General features: G+C 40.2%; 1 protein-coding gene across 2 annotated transcripts in view; it reads left to right on the top strand.

Moving 5' to 3' along the window:
* abcf3 (ATP-binding cassette, sub-family F (GCN20), member 3) overlaps nucleotides 1-15,264 on the top strand; it is a 102,048-nt gene that overhangs the window by 78,680 nt on the left and 8,104 nt on the right. For both annotated transcript variants that reach the window (XM_072572178.1, XM_072572179.1), the window contains 7 exons: nucleotides 625-701; nucleotides 2,683-2,727; nucleotides 3,822-3,954; nucleotides 4,720-4,808; nucleotides 9,387-9,478; nucleotides 10,486-10,618; nucleotides 11,621-11,708. In XM_072572178.1, coding sequence (XP_072428279.1) covers nucleotides 625-701; nucleotides 2,683-2,727; nucleotides 3,822-3,954; nucleotides 4,720-4,808; nucleotides 9,387-9,478; nucleotides 10,486-10,618; nucleotides 11,621-11,708 — 657 coding nt within the window. The remainder of the gene's footprint in view (nucleotides 1-624; nucleotides 702-2,682; nucleotides 2,728-3,821; nucleotides 3,955-4,719; nucleotides 4,809-9,386; nucleotides 9,479-10,485; nucleotides 10,619-11,620; nucleotides 11,709-15,264) is intronic.

Below are 15,264 nucleotides of genomic sequence, written 5' to 3'. Positions count from 1 at the left end.
TCATTCATGAAGTACCTTTCCGACAAGTGATGTTGGGAATCTGGAGTGCTCCCCTTGACACTTGCTGGGTGTGTGGGCGGTGCCTTGATTGAAATTTTCATAAGTATCAATGGGTATAGAGAGAAAGTTGGATTTGTGGACTGAGGTACAGATCAGCAAAGAATAGAATCCCTACAGTGTATGGAAATAGGCCATTTGGCCAAATGAGACCATACCAACTCTCTGAACAACATCCCGTCCAGACCCATTACTCTATCCTGTCCCTGTAACCCTGCATTTCCCATTGCATATGCCTGAACACACTGGATTATTTAGCATGGACAATCCACCTAACTTGCATATCCATGGACTGTGGGAGGAAACTGGAGCACCCGGCAGAAACCCACACAGACATTGAGAACGTGCAAACTCCACACAGTTGCCTGAGGGTGGAATCGAACCAAGGTTCCTCACATTGAGGCAGCAATGCTAACCACTGAGCCACCATGCCGCCCTATTTGAATGGTGGAATAAACTCTCTGAGCTCCAGAGTGTTCCTGTTCCTGTCCTGAGAGCCTGAGAATATTTGTGAGCTCAAGGAATTTAAGTTTGGTTTTAATTGTCTCATCTTTTTGAACCTGTTAGGTGTTCATAGACCGATTCCGATACAATGCCAACAGAGCTTCTCAAGTACAGAGCAAGTTGAAACTGCTGGAGAAACTGTAAGTATTGGCTGCTCTGGTAATGAATGTCAGAAAGACTGTTTAAGAAGATGGCACTGTGGGTGAATATTCATGCTTATAGTTCTTTGCACCTGAAGCAGTTGAAATGAAAAGTTAGTTGTTTGCAACTTGAGATTAGTAAGATTCACATGTATTTTGAAGGACTAATTTATGAAGCACACTAGGTGCTATAATAAAAACAAAGTACGAGAGATTTGAAATAAAAACAAAGTGCTGTCAGGCTTGACAGATGTGGCAGCATCTGTAGTCAGAAAAACAATTAATATTTTATCCAGTATAACCCCACATAATAGATATTGCTGCACTGGTCTGTCGCTTCAATAGAATGATCATAGTTCTGTGGTTGAGGCAAAGTTTATGTAATATGTTATCCTTATTTAATTAACCATATTGAAGGGCAATTAGTTCATATACTGACATTGAAATAGCTTTTTGTCCAATTTATAAATAAAATCCTGTGAATTGTTAATCTTGATTCTATTGTGCAGGGAATAATCTTTATTTTGTGCTACTGGGGGAGGATATGCTGCAGAGCCATTGTAAAGCAGCCTACGTTTCTTATAACTTCTGATACCCACTCTAAACTCAGGTCAGCTGTGTACCAGATCACAGTAGAGCCAGACTGTATTCTATCAGCAAAAGATTTCCAGAGGTATCTTCTGAGGATATACAATTCAATTCAATGACAACAGGTGGAATTAAATGTCTGTGCTCTTTTACTGAAATGAGTCCTTAATCTAATGGTAGTTATCCTACAGTCAGATGCTACAAGGTACAAGCCCTACTTCAGTGGTGAAGGGGAATGTTGCCTGAAATGCTAAATACTTTGTCCAAGACTGTGTGCTATGTCATGGTATTCTGTGCTCACAGCATAATAGTGCTGGGATATATTTCCCTCCTGTACAACTTTACAGGTTCTGATTGATCATCAGTATAAATGTAGTAATGTAAGCAGTGTTGGGAAATTGCAAGTGAGTTTTTTTTTACTGGATTCTATCCATCTCAGCTGGTGGACCAACTTGTTTGTAATCTCTATAGATGCTGGAATTCACTCTTAAAGAGCACAAATAAGAATACTTGCAACAACAGCAGCTCAGAAGCAACTCATTAACACCGTCTCAATGTCAGTTAGACTTTTTTTAGATTAGATTCCTTATAGTGTGGAAATAGGACCTTCGGCCCAACCAGTCCACACCGACCCTCCGAGGAGTAACCCACCCAGATCCATTTCCCTCTGACTACTGCACCTAACACTATATGGGCAATTTAGCATGGCCAATCCACCTGACCTGCACATCTTTGGACTGTGGGAGGAAACCGGAGCACCCGGAGGAAACCCGCGCAGTCACGGGGAGAATGTGCAAACTCCACTTGAATAATAAATGCTGACTTTGCCCCTGGCACCCACATCCTAAAAGTGAATGCAAATGGATTTAACCTCGTATTCTGTTTGAATATTTTGGCAGTATAAATTGCTGATTTATGGCAAGGTTTGCTTCAACTGTTATGACACAACAATTGAAGCAAGCATCTTAAACAAGGATATTTTGTAGACTTCCTTTTTTCTCATTTTGTTTCCCTATAATAATCCATCTCAAACCAAACGAAAGAAATTTTAAACCTTGAAATTATTTTCATAAGTTGCAGTGTTTAAAATTTGATAGTTAAAACTCGAAGTTTTGCAATTTATTAAGAATGTATGTGATATAATTTGTACGTTCAGATTGAAGTTCCAAACTACAAAATGCTGGAGGTGATCAGAGAATATAAGGAGGGCAGATTTTTGCTTGAGATGGAATCTCTGATTATCTTAAAGGATCCACCTTCACTTCTAATCTGGCTTTTCTTTTGAGACTTTGTCCTATCGTGAATGTCTAGATTTAATTTTGCAATTTGTATTTGAGTTATTTAATTGTTCTTCATGCATCCTAAATTTCTCTCCATTGTTTCATTCCTTCAGGCCAGAGCTGAAACCTCTTGAAAAGGAGCTAGAGGTGACTCTAAGGTTAGTTTGGCACAATGAACTCATGGAATGATGCAGCATAGGAGGTCATTGCACTTACAGTGGGGCTTTTCAAAATTCACTCCTAATACTTGTTAATTTTCACCCAATGTATCAGCTTTAAGACCCAGCTTCCTGTATGGCAGGCAAGAATTGAACCACTAATGTCTGCAAGTTGGCTTCACCCATGAATCATAGATGGCATAGGTTATTTTTATACTTAATTTGCATAGAGCAAAATTAAATGCTTGCATAGAGCATATTGCAGCAACTGAGTCAGGCTTTTTACAGCACTGAAAGGGGTCTTTCAGTATATTGTGTCTGCACTCGTTCATCTATTCAGATCCTATTTTCCAGTACTTGGCCTGCAACCTTGCATGCTATAGCATTTCAAGTGTTGTTCTCCATAGCTCTTTAATGTCTTGAGGCTACATCTTGGAACATCTCTTCTACGCCCTCTCTAGTGCAATCATGCCCTTCCAATAGTATGGTTACTAGAACTGCATACAGTACTTGGAGAACTTGGGTTTCCAGCACCAAGTACAAACTAACCAGGCACTAATATTGTGAGAAACAGCTAAGATTAGTCAGTTAGTCATGGGAAGGAAAGTCAGGGTTGGCGGAGGGGGTTTGTTGAGGAGAATTACTTTTCAAAATAAATGATCAAGGAAGGGCATGTTGTATAGAAAGGGCTGTGATGACTGGGTTCGGTTCTGGTGAATGCAGTAATTAAGAGATATAGTAGGTAGTTGGGAATTAAGAATATAATGAGCAGGTGTGTTGGTGGGGTTGAAATCTGTTTTGAAAGGTGCAGTTGGTAGAACTGAACAGCTTTTCTTGTTACCAAAAAGTCTTATGTTCATAATGTCATAGTACAGTAAAGCACTGGGTTGTACTCTGTTCAATCACCGTGTGGGACATGGTATGTTTTTCCTAAAGCTTTGAAAAGTGAAGGAAGACAGAATAGGACATGTTACTTTAATTTACTTTTTTTTTTCTCTCCCACAATGTGAAATATTGCACTTAAACTATGTTAGTGATTTGACATTCTGTGTTCTCTATGTGCACTGAGATTCTGCAATTGTGTTCCTTCACAGGTTTCCAGACAACTTCGAGAAGTTGTCCCCTCCAATATTGCAGCTAACTGAAGTGGACTTCAGCTACACCCCTGAGCGTCGCATTTTCATAAATCTTTCCGTGTCAGCTGACCAGGACTCCCGGATTTGCATTGTATGTATGGTTTTTGTCTTATTTTATGTTCGTCTTAAAATTTGTATTTTTTACTTGACGAAGGATAGCATTTGCCTTTTGGTTTGAAAGTCCATTCTTCTCCTGGAGCCAAATGTCTGTAAACTGTTCACTGCATAAAGACAGAGCAGCTAATATATATACATCTACAAACATGCATTCTGCCCTGGGTTCCGTTTTTTTCTTTAAGCCAGGCTAATGTTGCAGCTGCAATGATTGGCATCAGTTCCTCTGCGCATACTCCAAGTACCTGTTTCTGGCTGTTGTCCTGATTGAAGAATCAGTGCAGGAAAAGGCAAATGGTGGATGCAGTGATAATGACTAAGAATGTGATTCTTCCCAGTGTCAATAAGTATCTCGTAATGGCTATTTAGGCAGTGTACCAGAGAATGACTAATATTTATAGAGAGGGTTGATTCTTTCAACATGAGGAAGAGAAGACAAAGATGTAAGTAAAGTATTGATGGGATTGCAACCATCAGTGAAGCAGGGAATGCTAATTTGGGTATTTATTTTCTCAAAGCACTGTGGTCACAAAGGCAGGAGCTGCTTCAGTGGGCTTTGGACAGTACATATATCACGTGCAGTTATGCAACAAATGGTCCACAGAAGTTGCATGTTCAATACCTACTTCAGCAAACTTGCATTTAGTGCACTTTGCCCTCCTTCCTTCCAGACTGTTAAGTTTATTACTGTAAAGTCTTTATATGCTGTTGGCAACCTCTAATCACAGCCTTCTGTCAACAGGTTGGAGAGAATGGTGCTGGTAAAACAACGCTGTTAAAGATACTGCTTGGGGACCTGACGCCGAATCAGGGTATCAGACACGCTCATAGGTACAGTCTGTGGTAACATGGCAAACAAGAGAATCTAACCTTTGCTTTTTGACATGCAATAGCATTACCATTGCTGAATCACCCCCACCATCAACATCATGAGGGTTACCATTGATCAGAAACTGAACTAGACTAGCTGTGCAAATATTTGGCTATAAGAACAGGTCAGAGGCTTGAAATTCTGCAGAAAGTAACTCATCATTCAATTGTCCAAAGCCTGTCCACCATCTACAGCGTTCAACTTGGGAGTGTGATGAAATACTCCCCACTTGCTTGGACAAGTTCAACTCCAACAACAATTGAAGCTTGATACCATCCAGAACAAAGCAGTAGTCTTGATGGGCACATCTGCAAACATTCAACTCTCTTCCCCCTCCAACACAGCAGTAGTGCTGTATACCTTCTGGAAGATGCACTGCAGACCTTCACCAAGGTTCCTCAGACAGCAGTTTCCAAAACCATGACCACTTCTGTCATGAAGGACAAGGACAGCAGATACATGTGAAAACCTCCACCTATAACTTCCTTGCAAAGTCACTACCATCCTGATTTGGACATAAATTGCTGTTCCTTCAGCTGGAACTGCCCTTCCTAATGGCATTGTGGGTCTACCTGCACCAAATGGAATGCAGCTCACCTCCACCCTTTTGAGCAACTAAGATGGACAATAAATGCTGACCCTATTTAGTGACACTCGCGTCCCATGAATATATAAAAATAAAACCTCTTCAGCTGGTAGTAAAGGAGTTTAAAGGAGAAATATGAGAAGTGCAGTGCTCAATCCATATCAATTAAGTCCACCTTGACACCACTTGCATTGGTAGAATTATGCAGCAGAGGAGACTTTGCTCTTCTACAATTTGCATTGTCTGTGTAAGTTCTTTAAAAAAGTTTTCAAATTAATTCCTCACTTTTCCCACACTCCTGTTGTTCTACCTTTTTCAAATATTTATATAATTGAAAGTTATAGTTGAATGTACTTGGCGCTTTTCATAGCGTGCATTCCTGATGCTAACAATTCACTGCAAAAAAAAAAACACCCCTGCCCATTCTCTCTTACCCCTTTGCCATTGCTTTGCTTGGAAAGCCACCTCAATATCTTTTATTCTACAAAGTCCTTCATAATTGTATACCTCTTCGGTCTTTATAATTCAAAATCATTCACCTTACAATGCTTTATCACATTTTTGAAATATCTCAATTGCTTGACGTGAAAAATTACCTTATTCAATGTGCTCAATTGTGAAAGGTAAGTGTGTGGTGGACCACAAAAAGACACCAATCTCTGCTGTCTAAAATTAAAAATGAGCCTCAAAGCTACAGTTCCTTGATTCAATCGTGAGACTGAGCTGCATAAACCTGGAGGGTCCTTGACCTGTGCTGATTGCTGCAGCAACTTGAGTGGTTACTCAGTTGGGTTGTGTGGTGTTCCCCCCAAGCTCACTAAAATAACTGGAGTGTGCAAGTCTGTTGAAATTGTTTGAAAGCAGGACAGAACTCAACAGATGTCTTGATTTCATCCCAAACTCTGCTTCCTGTAACAAAGGGGAGATTTTGGCATAATGCTAATGTCATTTGCTTAATATCATTGGACTAATAACCCAGAGCCCCCACTATTGATTTAAAATCAATTAATTTTTTAAACTCTGGAGTAGAAGGCAAGACCAAGCAGTAAACAAACCATTCTTTGTTGTTGTGCTTAAGAAAAAACTTACTCTTCCTCCTTTAGAAGTCCCTCAGGTTCAAGGATAACTTGCTTCTACTGCGGAGGGAGGTTTCTGCAGTGGCTGAATAATCCAATCCTGAAACCACAGACTGTGTGCCACGAGTGGGGCAGGTGGATAGGGTGCTCTGGAGACTGTGCACTCATCCTGCTTGCACTTTATTCAGTGACACTCAATGGTCAGCACTCTCAGAGCTGCTTCTCTAGTTTGTGTTCTAGAACAAGTGGTTGTCATATTGGTGGGAATTATGTATTTGTTTGGGGACGCTGTCAAGGTGTCTGTATGGTGTTTCATACACCCTCCTAATGATTGCTAGCCATTACTGAGCTCGGAGTAGAGTATTCATTTAGGTATTCTTGTGTCAGGTATACAGATTGTGTAATATGCCTACTGCAGCTGGTCAATTCCTCGATACTAAGGATATTAGCCACTCACGTTGGTGTGCCTATCCTACCAATGGGTTTTCAGGATTCATATAGATCCATGTAGAAGAAGAAAAAGATTTGTAGGAAAGCTGTTTATGGGAATAAGGCAGGAAAGTAAAGTTGAGATTACCTGATCTCCTTGAATAACACAGTGGACTCAATGGGCTGAAAGGCCTACTTCTACGTCTTATGGTTTTGATCAGAGTTTGGAAGAAAAAGAATGAGGAAGGATTTCACTGAAACATATAAATTTCTGTTGGGGCTAGACACTCAACGCATGGAAAATGTTTCCCCTCGCCTAGAACAAGGAGTCAGTCTCTGGATACAGTTTAGGACTGAGATAAGGAGAGATTTTTTTTTTTACTCGGTGCTAAAGCTGTGAAATTCTGAACCACACAAGGTAGTAGAGGATAAATCACTGAATATATTTAAGAAAGGAATAGATTTTGAGACCTAAAAGTATCAAAAGGAATGGGGAGAGTGGAAGTATAGCATTGAGATAGAGGATCATCCAAGATCATTCTGAAAGGCCGATTTCTCCTATTTTATATGTTTGTATGAAACGATCTTTAATTATTGTAGAAACATATCTAGTTCACTAATGCCCTTAAAGATGGCAGATTTTCTTCCCTAATCTGGTCTGGCCAAACTGATAGCAATGCAGTTGACTCTTAATTGCCCTCTGAAATGGCTTTGCAAGTTCCTCAGTTCAATAGAAATGAGTGTTGGACAAAAATGCTGGTCTTGCCAGCAATATCCACATCCTATAAGCAAAACCCTCACTCCTTGCTTACCAATCTGCTTCAACTTCCAGTTCAGCAATGCATCAGTTGTAGGATTCTTATGCATTTTCTCCTGTTCCTTCATGGTAATGTTCTCTCTAACTCTTGGAACCTCGATATTCATAAACACCACTCCCCAAAATCTCAAACCCTTCCTTCGGTAAGCCACTCCTTCACACCTGCCTCGTTGGTCAAGGTTCTGGTCACCTGCTTAATGTATCCTTGTGTCAAATTTTCTTTGGTAATTTTTTTCTATGATGTGCCTTTAACATTTTTCTATATTAAAGGCACTGTGTAAAAGGATGGGCTTTGCTTGCAACATCCACTACTTGTGCTTCCACATACATTCAAACATCACACTGGGAGATATTGGTAAAGTAGATGAGCTTCCGTGGGCTCAATTGCACCTCATGTCTTTGAGTTTACACAAGTCTCTGAATTTCATTGTGACAATATCAGAGCCTCTGCAAATGAGTGATTGCACTGACAGGATTGTAATGTGATTCCACCCCTGAGTCTCTGGCATATTACAGTGGGAAACAACTTGGGTCGTATAGCATATCCAGTCACATGGTGTGAAGAATGTTTTGATAATATTGATGCTTAATGGAGATCTTAATCAGCCATGGCCGCAAAGGTGGAAAGTGAGAAAGGAACATAAGGGAGTTAGCATAATATAAAAAAGAAAGGTATGTGTAAATGCAGTAAACTGGATCATTAAGGAAGATTCTTGGCCCTACTGTAGAGTAATTTTCGAATGTTGGCTATCCTCCATGTACTATAAAGTAGCAGCTCTGTGACTGGAATGTTACAGATGCCTGCCCCAAACATGTCCCACAAACTATGATAATATATTTGATAATTTGTCTCAGGACCTGTTTCTAAACCATTCTCCCCTTACCCTTTTTGTTCTGTCTGTCAGCCAATGCTCTATTTTCTGATTTGTTTCCTCTGTGTCTTTCCTTTGTCGCAGGCCGATTTCTATCAGTAGTTGTACCAATGTTTAAAACACTTGTTTCAATTCACGTTCACTTCTTGATTTTTTGACAGATTAGTCTGTAGGAGATTGGAACCTGCCCACACTCTTAAAGTGCGACCTTATATTATATTTCAAATGAGCACACAGCAATGTTATCAGAAAAATGTTAGAAATCACACAGCACTAGGTTATAGTTCAACAAATTTATTTGGGAACGCTGCTCTTTCATCAGACAGTCATCAGAAGGAGCAGCTCTCCGAAAGCTAGTGCTTCCAAATAAACCTGTTAGACTATAATCTGATGTTGTGATTTTTAACTTTGTCCACCCCAGTCTAACATCTGCTCCTCCACATCAGAAAAATGAATACAATTCAAGTTGGCTCCACTGCTATACTATACTGTTTGGTTTAGCAGCATTATAATTCATTGTCTCTTCTGGAAACCTCTATTTAAAAAAAAGATTTTATTTCCTGTGTTACGGAAGAAGCTGTGTCTAAATCAAGGTACAGAATGTGAGTATATTGCTCTTTCCTGCAGTGCCACACTGGGGATGAATAAGGCAATGCATTTGCATCCCAGTTAGTGTCACTATTTCAGGACAAGAGGAAGAGAAATTACCATTCTGTCTGTTGCTACAATCTCACTTTTTTAAAAATTTCTCTGGACAGAAATTTAAAAATTGGCTATTTCAGTCAGCACCATGTGGACCAGTTGGAAATGAATGTCAGCTCAGTCGAACTCTTGGCGTCAAAGTTTCCAGGTAAGGAGGACTGAGCATCTATGGTAAAAGTAGTGCTCATAGAAAGGAAATATTCATTGTTGCAAAGCTTTAAGTTTAACTTTAAAATCTCTAAGGACTCTTGCACAAAGCCAGAACTCCCTCATGGGCAACTCTGCCGATAGTTTGCTCTTCATTCCATTTTGGCTTCCAGAAATCCCAAGATACCTGAAGTAACAGGGGGAAAAAAGGCACAGAAATAAACCACTCATCACAACAAGTTCGTACAAGCATTTAAGCTCCACTGACCCATCTTCATTTTACCTTATCATCATAGCCTTTTATTCCTTTTTCTCACTTCATCTTATATGAATCAGTGCTGTTCACTTCCACTACCTGTGGTACCAAATTCCAAACACACATCCCTCCCTGAATAACAGTGGTTTTTTTACATTTCCTTGTGGAATCCTTAGGACACTTTGTTTTTGGTCCTTAGATTTTCTCTTTTCCACAAACACAGTAGGGTTTACCTAACAATCGAAACCTTGTGTAATTTTAAAGACTGCTTTACATCCTCTACATTCTGTTCTCAAGAATAAAGAGACTGCAATTCAACTTTTGACAGTTAGTAACCTTGTATTTCTGCTACCGTCCTTACAAATCTGCTTTTCACTGTGCTATATATCTGGATCGTAGTTACGTACAAAAGGTATTTGGGAAATTTGCATGAAAGGATCTTAGTGCTGATAAGTAGAACTTCTTCCAGTTGAGTTTAGTACATAGCTTTGGGAATATTGTCATCACCAACTGCTTCCCCTCTCTGGTCCTGCCATTCCGATAGTTTGTGAACAACCCCAGCTCCACTCCAACCCACACCCTGCCATTCATTTAATCTAGAAGCCAAGGTGTAATGCTACACAGTGAAGAGAGTGCATGCAGTGACAGTTTGATGCTGCTTTCGCTCTGTGACGTCACCATATCATGGACACCAGACTGACCTTGAGTCATTTGCTACTTCTGACAGGTTTTTGTTGTTTCTGTGATTGCAGGGAGGCCAGAGGAGGAATACCGGCATCAGCTTGGTGGGTATGGGATATCAGGGGACCTGGCAGTCCGGCCAGTTGCCAGTTTGTCTGGAGGACAGAAGAGTAGAGTGGCGTTTGCACAGATGACAATGGCCCAGTGAGCAACATGTCTTTCCTGGTCAATGTTTTTTTTGTTCCGGTATTTCACTTGGTTTCTTGCTGCAGAGTAAAAACCAAATCCCTTGTTTTCTGTCTGGAAAGTCAGCCATTCCCCCCTCATTCTCCCTCTTTGAGGTACTAAATTTCTACCAGCTGCTTTCTGTTGCAGAACTGATATTTACATAAATTCACAAGAGCATGGACAGTGTAACCATCATCTCTCCCATTTCTCCCACAATTGCTTGCATTGTCATATCTCCTTCCCCACTTTGTTCTTGCTGCTACAATTTTCTTCTCCCTCCTCCACCCACATCCTGATCTCACCTGCCCCACTCCCGCTTGTGGGGAATTGCTTTTCTCCAGTCTATATCCAAGGAATTCATGCAATTTTTATAATCTTTTGTTTTTATTCCCCCCCCCCCCCCCCCCCCCCCCCACTCCCCAGTAATCTCTCTGGGGGGATAAAAATATTTTTAACTGGGGTTAGCTCATTCTCTGGTATTGTTTCCCCTTGAATATTATTCACTCTGAGCATCAGTGAGTTATTTCTTAGCCAAGTTGGTTGTCCTCCATGCTGGTGCCACTTGCAAATGCTTACTAGATAATATGGTTGAACATGCTTGCCCTCACGCTCGCTGTTGCTCACACTGTTTATCTCTCTTGCTCGAACACATTGTCTGTTGTAATTTCTATCTTGCAGTCTGCTAAAATCAGCTTTTGAACCTACACTGCAGTCTTGCTAATCAGAATGGTATTGTGGAGGAAATGGCAGCATGGCCCATCACAGCTACACTGGCTCTTGTGGATTTCTTCACTTTGCACCAAGTCCCTGCTTTTTTCCTACATCTTTATGTCCTTGTGTTTTTCAGCTGCATTGATATGAGCTAGATCTAAACTTTTTATGGTATCCATCTGCAGGGTTTACGCGAAGTATGTTGTCGAGCTCGTTATTTCATTCACTTACTGTGAATAATGTAACATTTGTTTTTTTTAATTCCAGACCCAACTTTTATATCCTGGATGAACCTACAAACCATCTAGACATGGAGACCATTGAGGCATTGGGAAACGCACTACAGAAATTTAAGGTAAAAATATTTGCAAGGCTACTTCCAAAAGCAAAATCAGGATTTCAGCTAAATAACACATTAAGTAAGTGCTAGCACTCAAACTTAAACAATTTAAAATAAGAAAGACTTGAATTTCTTTAGAGCCTTTCACAACTGCCAGACATCCCAAACCCATTTTTCTCAATGTAAGTTTGCTCACTGAGTGGAAGGTTTGTTTTCAGATGTTTCGTTATCATACTAGGTAACATCAGTGAGCCTCAGAAGCACTTTCTATTTATGTGTTTAAGTGTCCTTGAATTGGTGATGTCATTTCCTGTGGTGATGTAATTTCCTGTTCTTTTTCTCATAGTGTGTTAAATGGGGTCTAAGCTGATGTGTTTAAGTGTTCCGGTTGGAACGCCATGCTTCTAGGAAATCAAAAATCCAGTGAATCCAGAAAAGATGTGACCCACTATCACCAGTATCCTTACATATAGATGAGCTCTTCGACTGGGACAAGCCAAACACAGACATGCACGAGGATTCCTAGAAGCATGGCATTCCAACTGGAACTCCAACAAACTATTGACTTGGACCCATTTACCACCCTCTGAGAAAAAGAACAGGAAATAACATCCCCACAGCAAATGACATCACCAACCCAAAGAAACCTAAATACATAAATAAAAAGTGGGTCATAACACCAGTGCATCACTGGAGGCTCACAGAGATACCTAGTACGGTGACAAAATGTTTAAAAACGAAGCTCAGCAAGCAAACTTACATCCAGAACCTCAACCTGAGCTACAAATCTTCTCAAAACTCACCTCATTTTTCTCTTTAATTCTTACTCTTCTTTATAAATGTGGATGTCACTTCAGGGTCAGCGTTTGTTGTTCATTCCTAAATACCCTTGAATGGTTTACTAAGCTTTTTCAGCAGACAGTGAAGAGTAAGCCATGTTGGTGTGTGTTTGGAGTTGCACATAGAGCAGATAAGACAGAAAAGGAAAATTGTTTCTTCTAAGGGTCCTGAGGTTTTGGAACTCTCTTCATTAAAAGGCAGTGGAAACAGAGTCCGCAAATACTTTCAAGGCAGAGATCTTTGATCGGTAAAGGTGTGAAAGGTTATCAGCAGAAATATGGAGTAATCAAATCAGCTATGTTCTTATTGAATGGAACAGGCTCAAGGGACTGAATGCCTTGCTCATCCTAGTTCATGTATTTGTAAGTTAGGTGGCACATTTCCTCAAGGACATGCAACCCAAATGGTTTTTAGAACAATCACTGATGGTTATCATAGTCACCAATATTCTTTTTATTTATTCAACTAGATCATCCTTCTCTCACTAAAAGTCCTGTCGGTCAACCTATTTCCAATATCTGGAAATTAGGTTTGGGCTAAGTGACATGATTTGTGCCATACCAGTGCCAAGCAAAGACCATCTACAACAAGAAAGAAAATCTAACCATCTTCTCTTGATATTCAATAGCCTTGCCATTGCTGAAACCTCATTATCAACATCCTGGGAGTAACCATTATCCAGAAACTGAACTGGACCAGCCATGTAAATACTGTGGCTACAAGAGCAAGTCAGAGACTAGGAATTCTGCAGCAAATAAACTTATCTCTTGAATTCCCTAAACCTGTCGACCATCTCCAAGACCACTGCAAGTCAGGAGAGTGGTGGAATCCTTTCAACTTGTCTGGATGGGGACAGCTTTTAACAACACTCAAGATGCACTATGTCAGTCTGCCAAGGCTCCTTTGATGTCACCTTCCAAACTTAGAACCTTTTCAGAAGGACAAGAGCAGTAAATGCAAAAGAATACCACTCCCTACGAGTTCCCCTCCAAGCCACACTCAGCCCTGACTTGGAAATATTTCACCATTCCTTCCGTGTCACAGGGCCACACTTCTTAACAACACTAGGTATACTTACACCTTCAGGACTGCAGCAGTTCAAGATGGTGACTTCCCACAAATTTCTCCAGGGTGTTTAGAGATGGCTATTAATTGCCAGCAACACGAACATCCTATGCACAGCTAATATTAAAAAAACTCTGGAGCGGATTTTCTGAAACCTGGCACTAGCAGATAACACAGCCAACTGGACCCTTGCAGTCAGCTGATGATGGTGACTACTACTGTCACTACACTTCTCTTACCTGCCTTTTTTTTAAATCAAATTTTCTATTACTACTTGAATGGCTTCATGCATCACAGTGAACAAATAGATCATGGCATCCACCCTTCAATGTCTGCTTTCGTCCTTTTGAGGCTACATAACACTGTTACCAACTGGTATTTTAGATATTGCCCTTCTACCTTGGGGTCTGATTTCACATGTAGCTGAAACCTGGACATGTTGCTTGTTCACCTGTTAAACAATTGCTTATCATTTAGAGTCACTGGCAAGGCATGTATTTTTGCAAGTAACATCTTTCACACAATCCAAGTCCAGTACTTCAGACATTCAACACCAATGTTATCCACCTTTCAGTCAACTAAGGAAGTAAGATACAAAAATCTCTGCTCTTCCTCTTTGCATTTTGTTAGCGTACACAGCAAGGTTAAAGTTCCCCTGATTGCATTATATGAATAAGCTGAGACCACCAACCAATGCCAGTTATATATTTTAGTAACTCATCAGCGAACAAGGCAGGTGGGATTAAGTTAGTTTGGGATTGTGTTCAGCATGAACTGGTTCAACGAAGGGTCTATTTCTGTGCTCTACAACTCTATGTAGCTAACAATGTAAATAATAATAATGGGCCAGATGGAGAAAGGAATTTGGCAGATTTTGATGTTTTGTTTTATTGTTTCTTTTTATCCAAAAAAATTAAAATAAAATATCGGTAGCAGTACAGTTGGTATAATTGCTCAGAGGTTGGAGTGAAGTTACGGGGTGGAACACCTGCAGTTTCCATTCTTGATTGCTATGCGACTCCCACCTCCTGGAGATTTTGCAGCTAGATATTGATCAATACTTGATTTGCAAGAACCATCAGAATTTCATAGGCACGCTAGAAAAGCTTTTCAGTTACTCTGTCAAACCAGATTAAGACACCAGTACCTGAAACGAGATGACTGCCCTGGTTGGTTAATACTGACCTTTGAGACGAAAGGTCGTGCCATCTCCTCCTGTCAGTTCTATAGTGCTTTTCACCATGGTTATCCCAAAGTCTTTTCCAGTCAATTAATTACTTTTAAATTGTAATTTTTGTTCAAATATAGGAAACAAGGAAGCAAATCTAACCACAGTAAGATCTGTTAACAGAAATAATATCAAGATAATCTGTTTTAATTATCTTCATCACCTGTGATCATTTGATGATTCAATCATAACCATAGAAGTGAGAAGGAAATTTGCCCCATTCAGCCTGGGCTGCCATTTTGTAAGATGATGCCTGGCCTATTTGTGGCCAATACTATGCTTTCCTGTCTGTTCCAGAACCCTGAATCCCATGTCAGTATATGATCTGCCTAATCCGGCCTTGGATATACTCAATGAACCAGTACTCACTGTTCTCTGCAAAATAGAATTCCAAAGACTAGCAACTATGAGAAAAGACATTTCTCTTCAATTGCATCT

The sequence above is a fragment of the Chiloscyllium punctatum genome, chromosome 6 (genome assembly GCF_047496795.1).
Source record: "Chiloscyllium punctatum isolate Juve2018m chromosome 6, sChiPun1.3, whole genome shotgun sequence".
Taxonomy (NCBI): Eukaryota; Metazoa; Chordata; class Chondrichthyes; order Orectolobiformes; family Hemiscylliidae; genus Chiloscyllium; species Chiloscyllium punctatum.
The sequence above is the reverse complement of the archived record's forward strand: the minus strand, read 5'-3'. Positions and strand labels throughout refer to the sequence as shown.